The sequence below is a fragment of the Carassius auratus genome, chromosome 4 (genome assembly GCF_003368295.1).
Source record: "Carassius auratus strain Wakin chromosome 4, ASM336829v1, whole genome shotgun sequence".
Classification (NCBI taxonomy): domain Eukaryota; kingdom Metazoa; phylum Chordata; class Actinopteri; order Cypriniformes; family Cyprinidae; genus Carassius; species Carassius auratus.
In genome coordinates this window covers 8370788-8387361 of record NC_039246.1, presented here as the reverse complement: position 1 = coordinate 8387361, position 16574 = coordinate 8370788, and the positions used below count along the sequence as shown (strand labels likewise).

The 16574-nt window shown below is 34.0% G+C and overlaps 1 protein-coding gene across 1 annotated transcript in view; it reads left to right on the top strand.

The window, feature by feature from the left end:
- The first annotated feature begins 3014 nt into the window (after window positions 1–3014).
- LOC113068502 (poly [ADP-ribose] polymerase 12-like) overlaps window positions 3015–16574 on the top strand; it is a 53230-nt gene continuing 39670 nt past the window's right edge. The window contains exons 1-5 of the mRNA XM_026241239.1: window positions 3015–3440; window positions 4343–4478; window positions 5840–6095; window positions 6175–6267; window positions 6380–6566. Coding sequence (XP_026097024.1) covers window positions 3109–3440; window positions 4343–4478; window positions 5840–6095; window positions 6175–6267; window positions 6380–6566 — 1004 coding nt within the window. The 5' untranslated portion in view covers window positions 3015–3108. The remainder of the gene's footprint in view (window positions 3441–4342; window positions 4479–5839; window positions 6096–6174; window positions 6268–6379; window positions 6567–16574) is intronic.

The following is a 16574-nucleotide window of genomic DNA, read 5'->3' as shown; positions in this document are numbered from 1 at the left end:
AGTTTTTGTCAAGCAGTCTGAAACCATACCCAAAGATGACAACTGATTTGATACATTATTGAACACTACTAAGGGAGAGAGACTATTTTATTATAATGAGCACATAACATTTAAAAATCACACACACACGTACACACACACACACATACTAAAATTCAGCTTTGAAATCACAAGAATAAATTATATTTTAAAATATATTCAAATAGAAACCAGCAATTTTAAAAAGTAAAAATATAAAAGTATATATACATATATATTATTAAAATATATATGGTAGTTTTCTTTTGTAAGTGATAGAAATGTAAAATGAGTGTTTAATAAATTATTCTAAAGAATCCTCATGAAAATAATAATTCTATGCAGACACAGAAGAGTAAACATAATGACACAATGATCACTTCTTGGTAAATGTTAACTAGATTAGTAGTAGTAGTATACTTTATTGTCCTCGAGAGGAAAATTGTTTTGAACTACAAAATTGCTGCATGACCAACACAATCTACATAGACAAGTAAAAAGATAAAACAAAACAATATAAAGGATTAGATTCAGCTGGTCTTTCTTAGACGTCGACCCTCCAGATCACAGCAGATTGTGGAGACCCTGTTTGGGTGAAATGCATGATCCTAAGAACCTGCTACTGCAAGCAGATCAAATTTTAAACATAAAAATAACTAAATACACTGATATTGTGATACATGATTAGTTCTAATAATTGACAGAAATTGCATGCATTCAAAAAAGGATCATTTGCAAGGTTTCATTGACTTATAATCTTTTTTGATGGTTTCCTCCACAGGAAGTGGAGCTGAACAGTGACAGTATGAGTTTATTGCTCAAAGTGCAACATATGCTGGCAGAGCTTTAAGTCCAAATGCATCTGCCAAAAGACAGAGATGTATTGCCACAAGGGACTTGAGATGGCCAGGTCTTTTGCAGTAGCCCACCTTGCCAGCTAAGAGGTCAAACTGATAGTTGGTAAGATGTATTTCATATTTCATTCCTGCATTCACATAACTGTTATAAACAGGCATGCAAGTTATTTCTTGGCAAGGGTAAATTTGAACGCATGTAGCACTAATCTGCTCCACAGCTGCTTTGTCATCTGTGTGTGGCATTGCTGGAGGTTAGATGGCTGCATGAAATGCCAGGGATTTTCAAAGAGATCAGTTCTGCTAGATACATCTCTTGCTACCCTTGTGCTGAAGGCACAGCTATGCTACTGAAGGCCATTCACAAAGTAGATCTCCTCTCTAAATTAAATTATAAATGATGCTAGATAGGAAGATGGTTGAATTGTTCTGGCATGTTATAAGCACTAAAGAGACTGAGGCTCGGATGTTGCAACTTCACCATGCAACACGACCTTGCTGTCATTCTTATGAAGCTTGGTGAGTAACTAAATAGACTTAGTGACTGCGTGCTTGAACACAAAAGTAACTTTTTGAGTTTTGGTTTCAATGGCATGTTTTACTTGAAAGTTTTGAACCACACCAACCAGCTCCAAGATGAATCACAACTTTAAAAAGTCTGAGTGCTGTGTGGTATTTATACACTACCAACCCAAGGTTAGGATAGGAATGATTAAGATTATTTTTAGGTTTTTGAAATAATTTTCTTATGTTCAGAAGGCTGCCTTGTTTGAGTAACAATACAGTTTTTGCTGTTTTTGAATGTTATTTATTCCTGTGCTGGCAAAGATTAATTTCCAATAGCTATTACAGTCTTCAGTGTCACATGATTCTTCAGAAATCATTTTGTTTATACTTTATTTCGATAGTCCACTTTACATATTCTACCAATTATAAGTAACTTTGCAACTACATGTTAACTCTCATTAGTGTATTAGACTGTTAGGTAAGGGGTTAGTAGAATAAGTTGAAGTACTTGCAAAGTTACTGGAGCACTGAAGAATGGAGTAATGGCTTTTAAAAAACAGCTTTGGCATGACAGAAATAAATTACATTTGAATATTCAATATTCAATTGGAAAACAGTTATTTTAATTTTAATAGTATTTGAAAATATGACTGTTTATTATTGATCAAATAAATGCAGTTTAGGTGAGCATAAGATACTTATTTTCAATGGCACAAATTAAGTAATTCACTGCAAGTTTAAAGTACCATATATATTATACAAAAAATACTGAGAAATATAAATTCTCCTGCTGTACCTGCTGTATCATTTTGTCATTCTCTGTTCTGTCACAGATGTTTTGTGTGTTTTAATGCATAGCTGTAGTACAGTGGACAGGAGAGAACGGCTGGATCTGCTCCAGAGAGCTGCAGACATAAGGATTCACCTCCTGGGCCCTGAGCACACACTGACCAGAGACCTGGAGCTGTGAGCTCAGTTTCACTACAATATTGTAGAAGCTTTTCTACACAAATAGCATTATGTTGTAACCAGGATTAAACCCTAGAAAGACCATGGATGGCTTTCTAGGTCTCTGTTTTTGGGCCACAGACTCAAACAGGAAACGCTGGTTGGTTTGACGGACGACGGTCCCTCACCAGATCAACTGGGGGTCTTTCCCAGGCAAATGCATCATGCAGGAGGAAGCTCTGAAACCACTGAACCCAGATGAGAAGACACTTTGACACATAGTAAGAGCAGCCATGTTTCTTCTATTCTATTCTATTCTGTTCTATTCTATTCTATTCTATTCTATTCTATTACCTTTTAACCTTATGCTGCTTACAAAATTTTTTATAAAGCTGCTTATGAAACATAGGATGTAAAGCACTATTATAAAAATGACAACTGTTAGAATAGACACATTTTCTATTTAGAGTGACCATATATCCATTTTAGCAATTGAAAAAAATCTATCTATCTATCTATCTATCTATCTATCTATCTATCTATCTATCTATCTATCTATCTATCTATCTATACATACATACATACATACAAACATACATACTTCAATCCTGTGGGCGAACGACTTTTATTTTGAAAAGAACTGGCCGTGGGAACTTGGCATCGACTCGTTCTGTTTTGTTTTCACAGTTTCCGCTTTCATTTCTGAAGAAACGCAGAATAGAAACTCGGCTAATAACAGCGCTGCACAACAGCCCAGCAGTGCTCTCAGATCTGCGCAGACATGTCGGGCTACTCCCGGATCATACATTATGCGACCAGCGTGTTATGCAGCAATAAAGGTTCAATGGAAATCTCTCAGCTGCATCACAAGGTCCTCCAGCGCTTTGATATCTCCGAAGATGATTTCTGGTATGTCGTTAAGAAATGCGCCCGCTTCGCAGTGGTCCAGAGCAGACCCAGAGCAGAGGAGGACGGAGAGTCCGACTGCATCGTCGTCGCCAAAACATCTCTGAGACTCTGCAAGAAATACTTCAATAATGAATGTTACGAGTGCCAGGATTTACATCTGTGCAAATATTACGTTTACGGAAACTGCAGATATGGAAAAGGAAGGTAAGGTTGGGAAAACATCTGGATATCTAATGTAATAAATGGCCATTATAATAATTAATACAAGAGTAAATAGAAATACTTATAAATAACAACAGCTATTAGCTGTCACCATGTACGTTCCTGAGTTTAATGGCAAGAAAAAGAATACATTCATAACTCAATTAATTTCTGTAAGACCCATTGATATTTTGCTTGCACTTTAATTTATCTAAAATTATTTTGTGTATACTGCTGTTTTGAACATAAACACTAATTTTTAAAAGTTTGCACACATCTATTTATTTATTATGGCTGTTTTTTCACATTTTAGAATAATAGTACACTGAATTATGAAACTATTGCGATAATAAAAAATGTAATTACAAGTTTTGTTAATATGAATAATAATAGCTATTAATATGAATTATATTTCATTGATGATGATGATGATGATAATAATAACAAACCCCGTCAATGGTTTAATGGTATAATAGCTTAATAATAATAATAGTCATATGTTTTAAATGTAATGTTATGTATAATGATAATTTAGTTATTATTGTCTCAAAAAGCAGTGATAAAACATAATAAAAATAATTTATGCATTTTGGTTATTACGTATTTATACATGAAAATAATCTGTATCAGGCATATAAAAAGCAATATCAGTCAACCTCTTACACAAATGAGTATATGGAAATTCTATAGAGCCCCAAAAATCATTATATGCTTATTAATTAATAAATTGATTTAATTTAATTGATTTATGCATTTAGCAGACGCTTTTATCCAAAGCATTGCATATACATTGCATTCAGGCTAACGATTTTCTTCTATCATGTGTCCCCTGGGATCGAACCCCCAACCTTGCGCTTGTTAACACAATGCTCTACCACTTGAGCGTATGTGTTTGTGTTTGTCAGGAAGGAGTGTAAATTCTCCCATGATATCCAGTCACAGCATAACTATCCCCTGCTGCGGGAATGCACACTTCATGAACTGAACGAGGATGATCTCTTCCTGCTTCTGCTCCAGAACGACCCTGCGCTACTGCCAGAGGTGAGGAAATGGCTAAAACAGGAAGGCTAAAATAGCCATCTAAATGCATTTTGGACTCCATTTTCATGAGAGAATTCCTCCCCGAAGCCTAAATCATGCTATGACTGGGATATTTCTGCATTCCAGGTACCTCTCCTGCCGTTTGAAACGCCCTCCTTCGTTTTTTTCGCTGCGCGCTCAGTTACGAGAAGTTTTCAGAGTAGAACAGAGCTCATGTAACAGTTCAGACGTTTGTTCTGGCATGCTTGAATCGGCGACTGGTTACACCCAAATATGCAATGAAGTAATTGAATATTTGAGTATGTAATTAGTCCATCAGAACCAAAAAAGGAGCTTGTTTTCTGCGTTATATCCTGGATAAGGTGCAATCTGATCAGTATCGTCTGTAGTCGTAAAAAAAAAAAATCACAAAAAAGCAAGACCGCAAGAAAAAGTCAAGCAGTAAGTCATCCAAGTGAAGTTCTACTTCCTAAGCCTTCCAGTCGGTATGTTAATGTTGAGGGGAGGAAAAGAAAGAAAGAAAGAAAAAAAAAAAAAACAAGTGGTGAAGAATGTGGTCCACGTTAAGGATGAAGAGTTCCAGATGGTTCTATCTTCAGGTGTCCTAAGTATGTTCCTCCAGTTTGGTTTGGAGCAAAAAAAAAAAAAAAAAAAAAGAAAAAGCAATAAAAGGAAAGAAAAACAAAAAGGAAAATGTCCTGTAAACAGGTAAAGTAGAATGTTGCCCTGTGATGCACTGGTTTATTCTAGAAGTTTCACTGTATTTGTAAGGCATTTAATTTGTTTACTTTATTTATAAATGCATGTGTGATTTGAATATTGTAATTTGCATATACACAATGATCAAATTTGGAATCGTTAAGATTTTTTTATGTTTTGAAGGAAGTCTCTTATGCTAACCAAGGCTGCATTTATTTAATCAAAAATACAGTATAAAAAACGCTAATATTATTCTGATTTAAAATAAATATTTTCTGTTTCAGGATATTTTCAAATGTAATTTATTCCTGTGATGCAAAGCTGAATTTTCATCAGTCTTTATTGACACATGATCCTTCAGAAATCATTCTAATTTGCAGATTTGTTGCATAATTATAATAAATATTTATTGATGCTCAGTTATTAAAGGGTTAGTTCACCCAAAAAAAGCTCATAAATTACTCACCATCCTAGGATTATATGACTTTATTCTTTATTATTAACTGTTCACAGGATTTTTGATCAAATAAATGCAGACTAGGTGAGCATAATAGACCTCTTTGAAAAAACATTAAAAAAAAATCATATATTTTTTTTCCAAACTTTGACCGGTAGTGTATGTCTGATATTTAAAGACTTCAACTCATGCTATATTTACACAGGTGTGTGCTCACTATAATAAAGGCATAGGGCTTTACGGGGCCTGTACCTTTATGGAGCGCTGCACTAAGGTGCACATTTGTCAGCACTTTGTGCAAGACGACTGTCTGTTCGGCCCCAAGTGCAAACGGCTGCACAATATCGACGAGCAAAGCCGCAGGATGCTGGAGGAACGTGGTCTCGGCGGTGACATCATCCATGACCTGCCCTACATCTACCAGAACGTTTATCGCCTCAACTCACAAACTCTAAGCAGTGGTAAGGGCACTTATATTCATTTACACACATTAAATACACAGTAATGCATATTATACATACATATCCATTTACATTTCAGAACTGATCTCTGATCAAGGCGACAAACCGGCTGCTCAGATGGAGAAGAATGAAATCTGTCTCCACTTCATACGACGGAAATGCAAGTTTCAGGGTTGGTGTCCATCTCATCCAAGTTATCTCTGTTAATCTTGTTTTCTATAAGCCATTCACATTAGATATTCGACATTCGATTAAGTTATAATGGTTTTGTTTTATTGCTTCAGACCAGTGCGTTCTTGTCCACTTCAATCTTCCATATAAATGGGAGGTTAATGATGAGAAAGGCTGGGGGGATTTGAGAAACATGGAGGAAATAGAAAGAGCCTACTGTGACCCAAAGAATGAACACAGGTCAGTACAAATGCACATACATTTTTTTTTTGCGATTAAACGTATCCAAAATAAAAGTTTTTGTTTACACAATATCTGTGTGTGTATATGTATTATGTATATATAAATACACACACATACAGCATGTTATTAAAAAATATTTACAATTATATATTTATATTCATATAATTTATATCATATATAAATATATTTAATATCTGTAACATATTTTTCTTAAATATACACATGCATATGTGTGTATTTATATGTAATAAATATACACAGTACGTACACAAATATTATGTAAACAAACTTTTATTTTGGATGCAATTTATCTTTTATTTGCTATTTTATTTTATTATTATTTTGTTTTTATTGTATTCTTTCTAATATTTATTATTTTTAGGGCTCAAGCCTGGAGGGCGAGAGCCCTATTGTTTTCCTTAGGATTATTTGTTATTATTATTATTATTATTATTAGGGCTCAAGCCTGGAGGGCGAGAGCCCTATTGTTTTCCTTAGGATTATTTGTTATTAGGGCTCAAGCCCGAAGGGGCGAAGAGCCCTATTGTTCTTCTAAGGATTATTCTTGTTATTATTAGGGCTCAAGCCCGAAGGGGCGAAGAGCCCTATTGTTCTTCTAAGGATTATTCTTGTTATTAGGGCTCAAGCCCGAAGGGGCGAAGAGCCCTATTGTTCTTCTAAGGATTATTCTTATTAGGGCTCAAGCCCGAAGGGGCGAAGAGCCCTATTGTTCTTCTAAGGATTATTCTTATTATTATTTTTTTTTTTTTTTTTTATTAAACCTTCCGGGGGTTTTTGGGGGCCTTAACATGCTCAAAAACTCTTGAAAATTGGCACACACATTGGAATCTGCGGCCATCAGGACGCCACAGAGACTGGGACCCGGGCGTGGCACAGGGGCTCTACAGCGCCCCCTGGAACACAGTCAGAAATCTTGAACCATAGCTCACACACACTTGCATATATTTATATGAAACTCAGTACACTTGTAGATCTCATTGAGCTGAACAACTTTCACGCTCTATGTCAAAGGCTCCGCCCAACAGGAAGTCAGCTATTCATGGCTGTTTAAAAAAAGCATGCTCTGGAATTTGATATACTTGTCATAGGTTTTTTACTTGTTTGCCACCAAACTCGGTGAACATGATCTCAAGACATTGGGGATGAAAAATTGCGAGGGGATTTTTGATATCTCGAACGGTTCGCCGTGGCGAGGCGTTGAAATCAGGGCAAAAAGTGAGAAACAGGAAATGCCTAATAACATCCACATACATTGCCTGAGTTTGATCAAACTTCATCGGTTTGTTCGATGTATGATACCGATCGTATATATGTGACTATTAAGAGTCAATGTTATAGCGCCACCAACTGGCAGCAGGAAGTGAGTCATTTTCAAAATGCTTTGAATTCAGCATCTTATTTTTACTCGATTTGCTTCAAACTTCATCAGAATAATGACAAAACATGGCCGATGTAAATCTGTTTTGGGGATATTGATATATTATATATTGTTGCCATGGCAACGTGTCAAACTTTAATATTCTGTTATGGTGATTTTGAGGCAGATAACAACCTCAGATTTACATGAAACTCAAAACACATATCAGTATTCTTGATAGCTAGACAATGGAAAAAGCTTTAAAAAGGGCGTGGAAGAGGCACTCTATAGCGCCACCTTTTGTCAAAAGTGGGGGGGTTAGTTTTAGCTACAGACACCAAACTCGGTACAAAAATTGTTCTTATCAAGACGGACAACTTTCTAATTCACAGTCATCAGCTACGATCAACAGGAAGTCAGCTATTTTGATTTGAATGTGGATTTTTTTTTACATTTAGCTGTGAATTAATGCATACTGCTCAGAGGAGAGTAACACTATACACACCAAACTTTGTCTACATGATGCCAAAACATTTTAAACAACTTAATTTGCCAATGGATTTTGGATAGCTTGAACGGTTTTGTCGTGGTCATTTTTTTAAATGACATTAAAAATGGAATTATTAATTGTCCTGCATTTTTAAATTCCAAACACTTCAAAACCTTTTTTTCATACAGAAAAAAAAGTCATTCTGAGTAAATATGGATAGTTTCACGACTTTACAACACTGTATGGATAACAGAAAATTAAAAAACTGTCAGACATCTCATCTCACTCTGTCCCTCTGTTTGAGTATATGTTCTTCAGACTTCCATTGTCTGAGAGAAATAGCGCCCCTACAGGTTCAATTACCGGACTTTTACTTTCACTTTTAAATCGGTTAAAAATACACATAAATACTTAGATTTAATTCACGCTGACAAGCTAAACCAACATATCTGATTATTACCGGTTCAGGGCTCATGGATAAATTATTTCTGGCCAGAGATACGTGAGAAATAGGAGAGATGAATCACCGCTGTGACCACAAGCGTCTGGAGTAAAGAGCTCAGAAAAAACGAATTTATTCCTGTTTTAAAGATTTTAAAAATAAATTATTACAGCGATATCACACAATCAACCAATTAGAACACACCAAGAGCTAAATTCAGATGTTTTTGAACTGTTTGTGTGAAAATGAAATATTTGTGGCTGCCTATCTGAAATCACCGCTCCGATCAGCGCGTACAGTGTCGAACTCAAAACAAACGAATTTATTCTTGTTTAAGAGCTTTTTTAAATAAAATATTACCACAAATGCACACAATACACCCATTATAACACTACAAGAGATAAATGCAGGTGTTTGTGACCCGTTTAAGTGGGAAAGACTATTTGAAAGCGCGACTGGCAGAATAACATATATCTCTCGAGCTGCAGGATTCTGCCTTTCGTCGTACGAACGAACACATCACGGACAAGATTATTTCAAAATACATAATAGCTTGGCGACTATAAACGAAAACAGCCACGTGAACATAAACTGTTGAGAAATATATCTGAAGTGGATCTACTGGATTTTAATATTAAGTGACCGCATATACCAGCTGCTTCTGTCTTCAATTTTAATCTATATAAAAAATGAAATTCATTCATCTTGGCTGCTTTTTTAATGTGTGTACGTATTTATTTATTTATTTATTATTTTGCTCTAACAAGAATTAATCTATATTTAATTAAATCAATTACATTTTATTTTACATTTGATTTGTCCATTTCTGCATCTAAACGCCTAAAAACATAAAACATGCTCTATTATGCTATTGTTAGCAATTTCTTCATCGTCCAATTTATCTGGTGTACACACTTTTATTTTCATAATAAACTTGTTTGTTAGATTATACACAGTTACAGTGGTCTATAATAAATATTAACAGGTTTTATTCAAGCTGTTTAGAATGATTGCAGTAGGCTATTTTTTTTAAATATATATATAAAAAAAATTAATAAATAAAAAACATTGGAAAGCAATAACTGTTGTACTTTTTTATACATTTTGTATAATTTCATAGTTTATGCATTATAGTTATAAAAACTAACAAATTTAGCCACTCACATAGAAATCTTAGGCCTTATCCTTTTCTGACAGTTTTAGGGATTTTTAAAAATCCTAAAAAACCTTATTTGTGCTGCAAATAATAATTTCAAACTCAAAAAGTAAATAGTCAGTTCATGCTTTATAAAGCCTTGTCCCAATATTAATAGTCAGTAGTAAGCAGTTTATAAATACAGCTATAAATAGCTTGTTTTTGGTTTATAAGCACATTTATTAAAAAGGAGAGTAAAGGGTCAGTTATCTTCCTATGAAAAATAAAAGATAAAAATAAACAAACAACAACACAGATTGATACAGAACTCAGAAATTTTATTGTGGATTTATGATAAAATCAGCCTGTAAATGAATTCATACTCCTCCAAGAAGACACAAGTAGTTCACACCAAACTTTTTTTTTAACATGAAGCTAATATACTGAAGATGTTAAATTGTGAATGGGTTTAGGATACCTTAAATGGTGTGGCCATAGCGATTTATTAAAGTAACATAAAAAAATACAATAGTTATTTTACTATATCTTTAAATTTTTTCATTCCAAACTCTTCATAATTTTTTTATATACGTAGAAGTCATCATTTGAAGGAAGCACAGTAAGTTTCATAGCTTTATCATTTTCAAGAGCCAGCATAAAATTAAAACTATCATAACTTATAAATGAAGCTTGCAATTCTTAGTACCAATAATGGCCACCAGATGGAGCTATAGGATTACTTTTAAATAATTATTGTAGAAACAAGTATGATTTAAATCATTTATTGAAATCTTTCAAAGAAAAATAATATGAATTTTATGTATTTTACTGATAAAATGACCCTGACTTAATTAGAATAACAAGCTGAAGTATTGTGAACTGTATATTAAGAATAATTCTTTATAGGCTTTATGGATAGATACGTTTTTAGTGACTCTTGAAGGATCAGCACCACATCCTCTTTTACCACTGTTTAAAGAATTTATCTTACAGAACAGATGCGAATGAATTTTGGATAGCTTGAATGGTTTTGTTGTGGTGATTTTTTGAAATAACAGTAAAAAAGTAACCAGTAAATGTCTTATATTTTTTTAAAGTGCAGCTTCTAAACATGTCAAAAAAATGTACACATAGAAGACAAGTCATTCTGAGGAAATATGCATAGTTTAATGACTATACAACACTATATGGATGATAGAAAATTAAAAAACTATCATACATCTGATGTCACTCTGTCCCTCTGTCACTGTGGTTAATGTGTGTGTGTGTGTGTGTGTGTGTGTTTGTGTGTGTGTTAAGTGAATTAGGTGTGAAACTATCAGGGTGCATTTAGTCTCCAGCGCCAACATTTTACAGAACTGCCACTTTCCTGGAGTCTCAGAATTACAATGTGTCAGGTTCTGAGAGATCTAAGATTCCAAAAAAGTATTTAATTAGAATACCATGAAGTATTGTGAAATGCTATATATTAAGTCTTTATATATAGGCTTTATGAACAGATTAGAGTGACTCGTGAAGGACCAGCACCACCTCCTCTTGTCCGATGGTTTGAGGAATATATCTTCCAGAATCTGGGATTAAGATTTAGGAGCTCATTTTTATTCCACCTCCTTTCCTGAAAGTCTGTCTTGCAGAATTGACTAAAAATTAATCTTCACATTAATTCCTAATTATTTTGCAATTCTTTTTGTCAGTTCTTCTTGACCTGTTTTTTTCTTCTTCTTTTCTGACCTCATGACCCAGTCAGCATTTTTTGTATAATGGTCAAGTCTTAACTTATCCATTTCTGTATTGCATTTGTGTTTGATATTTCTCATGGGTATTTCATAATTTTCGACCTTTACAGTTTGAGTTAAAACTCTTTTTTAGCGCATTTCATCTGTAAAAGAAAACATGCCTAATAATTCTGCACATATGAATATAAGGAGTTTTTCTCTTCCAGCTTTCCTGGACTATTGTATAGCACTCATAAATTATTAAATAAAAAATAATGGTAGTTATTAAGATTGATATGGTTTGGAATTGGTAAAATGTGTTTGGAAAAAAATCACAATAAAACAATGTTTTAATGTTTAAGTTTGGAATATTAACTGACATGAATGAATGCTATATAAATATTGTTCATGTTAACATAATGTTTATAAATTGAATCTTATTGTAAAGTGTTACTAAAGTTATATACATATATATATTGTTCTGTGAATGTGATTTTAAAGTCTAGATGATTCGGATTAACCCTTTAACTGCCATATCCTTTAAAACCTCACTGTCAGAGGGATATTGTGAATGCATGTGCCCGCTGGGCACAGTTTACCTGATGCCACCGGGGTGGCGATGGCATTGGTGGCTTGAGCCCGCCATCGCTGCTTGCAGCTATATTTATTATTATTATTATTATTTTTTTTATTTTTTATTAAACCTTCCGGGGGTTTTTGGGGGCCTTAACATGCTCAAAAACTCTTGAAAATTGGCACACACATTGGAATCTGCGGCCATCAGGACGCCGCAGAGGTTGGGACCAGGGCGTGGCACAGGGACTCTACAGCGCCCCCTGGAACACTGTCAGAAATCATGAACCATAGCTCACACACACTTGCATATATTTATATGAAACTCGGTACACTTATAGATCACATTGAGCCGAACAACTTTCACACTTTATGTCATAGGCTCCGCCCAACAGGAAGTCAGCTATTCAGGGCTGTTTAAAAAAAGCATGCTCTGGAATTTGAAATACTCCTCTGAGGTTTTCAACCTGTTCGCCACGAAACTCGGTGAACATGATCTCAAGACATTGGGGATGAAAAATTGCGAGGGGATTTTTGATATCTCGAACGGTTTGCCCGTGGCGAGCCGTGGAAATTATGGCGAGAAATGAGAAACAGGAAATGTCTAATAACATCCACATACATTTCTTGAATTTGATCAAACTTCATTGTTTTATTCGTTGTATGATACCGATCATATATATGTGACTATTAAGAGTCAACGTTATAGCGCCACCAACTGGCAGCAGGAAGTGTGCCATTTTCCAAATGCTTTAAATTCAGCACCTTATTTTTACTCGATTTGCTTCAAACTTCATCAGAATAATGACAAAACATGGCCGATGTAAATCTGTTGTGGGGATATTGATATCTCATATATTGTTGCCATGGCAACGTGTCAAACTTGAATATTCTGTTATGGTGATTTTGAGGCAGATAACAACCTCAGATTTACATGAAACTCAAAACACATATCAGTATTTATGATAACTAGACACTGGCAAAAGTTCATAAGAGGGCGTGGAAGAGGCACTCTATAGCGCCACCTTTTGTCAAAAGTGGGGGGGTTAGTTTTAGCTACAGACACCAAACTCGGTACAAAAATTGTTCTTATCAAGACGGACAACTTTCTAATTCACAGTCATCAGCTACGATCAACAGGAAGTCAGCTATTTTGATTTGAATGTGGATTTTTTTTTACATTTAGCTGTGAATTAATGCATACTGCTCAGAGGAGAGTAACACTATACACACCAAACTTTGTCTACATGATGCCAAAACATTTTAAACAAATTAAATTGCCAATGGATTCTGGATAGCTTGAACGGTTTTGTCGTGGTGATTTTTTTAAATGACAGTAAAAATGGAATTATTAATTTTCCTGCATTTTTAAATTCCAAACACTTCAAAACCTTTTTTCATACAGAAAAAAAGTCATTCTGAGGAAATATGCATAGTTTCATGACTTTACAACACTGTATGGATAACAGAAAATTAATAAAAACTGTCAGACATCTCATCTCACTCTGTCCCTCTGTTTGAGTGTGTGTGCTTAGACTTCCATTGTCTGAGAGAAATAGCGCCCCTACAGGTTCAATTCCTGGACTAAAAAAAGGCATCTCAAAAAGGGAGGAGACTCTCTTTTAGTTTCACTTTTAAATCGGTTAAAATACAAATAAATACTTAGATTTAATTCACACTGACAAGCTAAACCAACATGTATGATTACTACAGGGTCAGGGCTCATTAATAATTGATGTCTAGTCAGTGATACGTGAGAAACACGAGAGATGAATCACCGCTCTGAGCACGAGCGTGTGGAATGACGAGCTCAGAATAAACGAGTTTATTCTTGTCTTATAGCTTTTACAAATAAAATATTGCAGCGATATCACACAATTCACCAATTAGAACACACCAAGAGCTAAATTCTGATGTTTTTGAACTGTTTGTGTGAAAATGAAATATTTGTGGCTGCCTATCTGAAATCACCGCCTCCGATCAGCGCGTACAGTGTCGAGCTCAAACAAACGAATTTATTCTTGTTTAAGAGCTTTTTTGAATAAAATATTACCACAAATGCACACAATAAACCCATTGTAACACTACAAGAGCTAAATGCAGGTGTTTGTGACCCGTTTAAGTGTGCAAGACTATTTGAAAGCGCGACTGGCAGAATAACATATATCTCTCGAGCTGCAGGATTCTGCCTTTCGTCGTACAAACGAACACATAACGGACAAGATTATTTCAAAACACATAATAGCTTGGCGACTATAAACGAAAACAGCCACGTGAACATAAACTGTTGAGAAATATATCTGAAGTGGATCTACTGGATTTTAATATTAAGTGACCGCATATACCAGTTGCTTCTGTTTTCAATTTTAATCTATATAAAAAATGAAATTCATTCATCTTGGCTGCTTTTTTAATGTGTGTACGTATTTATTTATTATTTTGCTCTAACAAGAATGAATCTATATTTAATTAAATCAATTACATTTTATTTTACATTTGATTTGTCCATTTCTGCATCTAAACGCCTAAAAACATAAAACATGCTCTATTATACTATTGTTAGCAATTTTTTTATCGTCCAATTTATCTGGTGTACACACTTTTATTTTCATAATAAACTTGTTTGTTAGATTATACACAGTTACAGTGGTCTATAATAAATATTAACAGGTTTTATTCAAGCTGTTTAGAATGATTGCATTAGGCAAATTTTTTTAAATGTAAAAATAAAAAAATAAAAAAATAATAATAATAAATAAAAAACATTGGAAAACAATAACTGTTGTACTTTTTTATACATTTTGTATAATTTCATAGTTTATGCATTATAGTTATAAAAACAAATGAATTTAGCCACTCACATAGAAATCTTAGGCCTTATCCTTTTCTGACAGTTTTAGGGATTTTTAAAAATCCTAAAAAACCTTATTTGTGCTGCAAATAATAATTTCAAACTCAAAATGTAAATAGTCAGTTCATGCTTTATAAAGCCTTGTCCCAATATTAATAGTCAGTAGTAAGCAGTTTATAAATACAGCTATAAATAGCTTGTTTTTGGTTTATAAGCACATTTATTAAAAAGGAGAGTAAAGGATCAGTTATCTTCCTATGAAAAATAAAAAAATAAAAATAAACAAACAACAACACAGATTGATACAGAACTCAGAAATTCTATTGTGGATTTATGATAAAATCAGCCTGTAAATGAATTCATACTTCTCCTCATACTACTCCATACTCCTTTTTCAACATGATGCCAATATACTGAGATGTTAAATTGTGAATGGGTTTAGGATACCTTAAATGGTGTGGCCATAGCGATTTATTAAAGTAACATAAAAAAAAAAATACAATAGTTATTTTACTATATCTTTAAAATGTTTCATTCTAATTCTTCATAATTTTATATATAAGTAGAAGTCCTCATTTGAAGGAAGCACAGTAAGTTTCATAGCTTTATCATTTTCAAGAGCCAGCATAAAATTAAAACTATCTTAACTTATAAATCAAGCTTGCAATTCGTAGTACCTATAATGGCCACCTGAGGGAGCTATAGGATTACTTTTAAATAATTATTGTAGAAACGAGTATGATTTAAATCATTTATAGAAATCTTTCAAATAAAATATGTATTTTAAGAATTTTACTGATAAAATGACCCTCACTTAATTAGAATAACAAGCTGAAGTATTGTGAACTGTATATTAAGAATAATTCTTTATAGGCTTTATGGACAGATACGTTTTGAGTGACTCTTGAAGGTTCAGCACCACATCCTCTTTTACCACTGTTTAAAGAATTAATCTTACAGAACAGGTGTGAATGAATTTTGGATAGCTTGAATGGTTTTGTCGTGGTGATTTTGTGAAATAATAGTAAAAAAGGAACCAGTAAATGTCTTTTTATTTTTTTAAAGTGCAGCTTCTAAACACTTCAAAAAATGTACACATAGAAGACCAGTCGTTCTGAGGCATATTTCCTCAGAATGACTGGTCTCATGACAATAGTTTCATGACTATACAACACTATATGGATGACAGAAAATTTAAAAACTATCATACATTTGAAGTCACTCAGTCCCACTGTCACTGTGGGTAATGTGTGTGTGTGTGTGTGTGTGTGTGTTTGTGTGTCTGTGTGTGTGTGTGTGTGTGTGTGTTAAGTGAATTAGGTGTGAAACTATCAGGGAGCATTTAGTCTCCAGCGCCAACATTTTACAGAACTGCCACTTTCCTGGAGTCTCCAGAATTACTCGGTGTCAGGCTCTGAGAGATCTAAGATTCCAAAAAATGATTTAATTAGAATACCATGAAGTATTGTGAAATACTATAT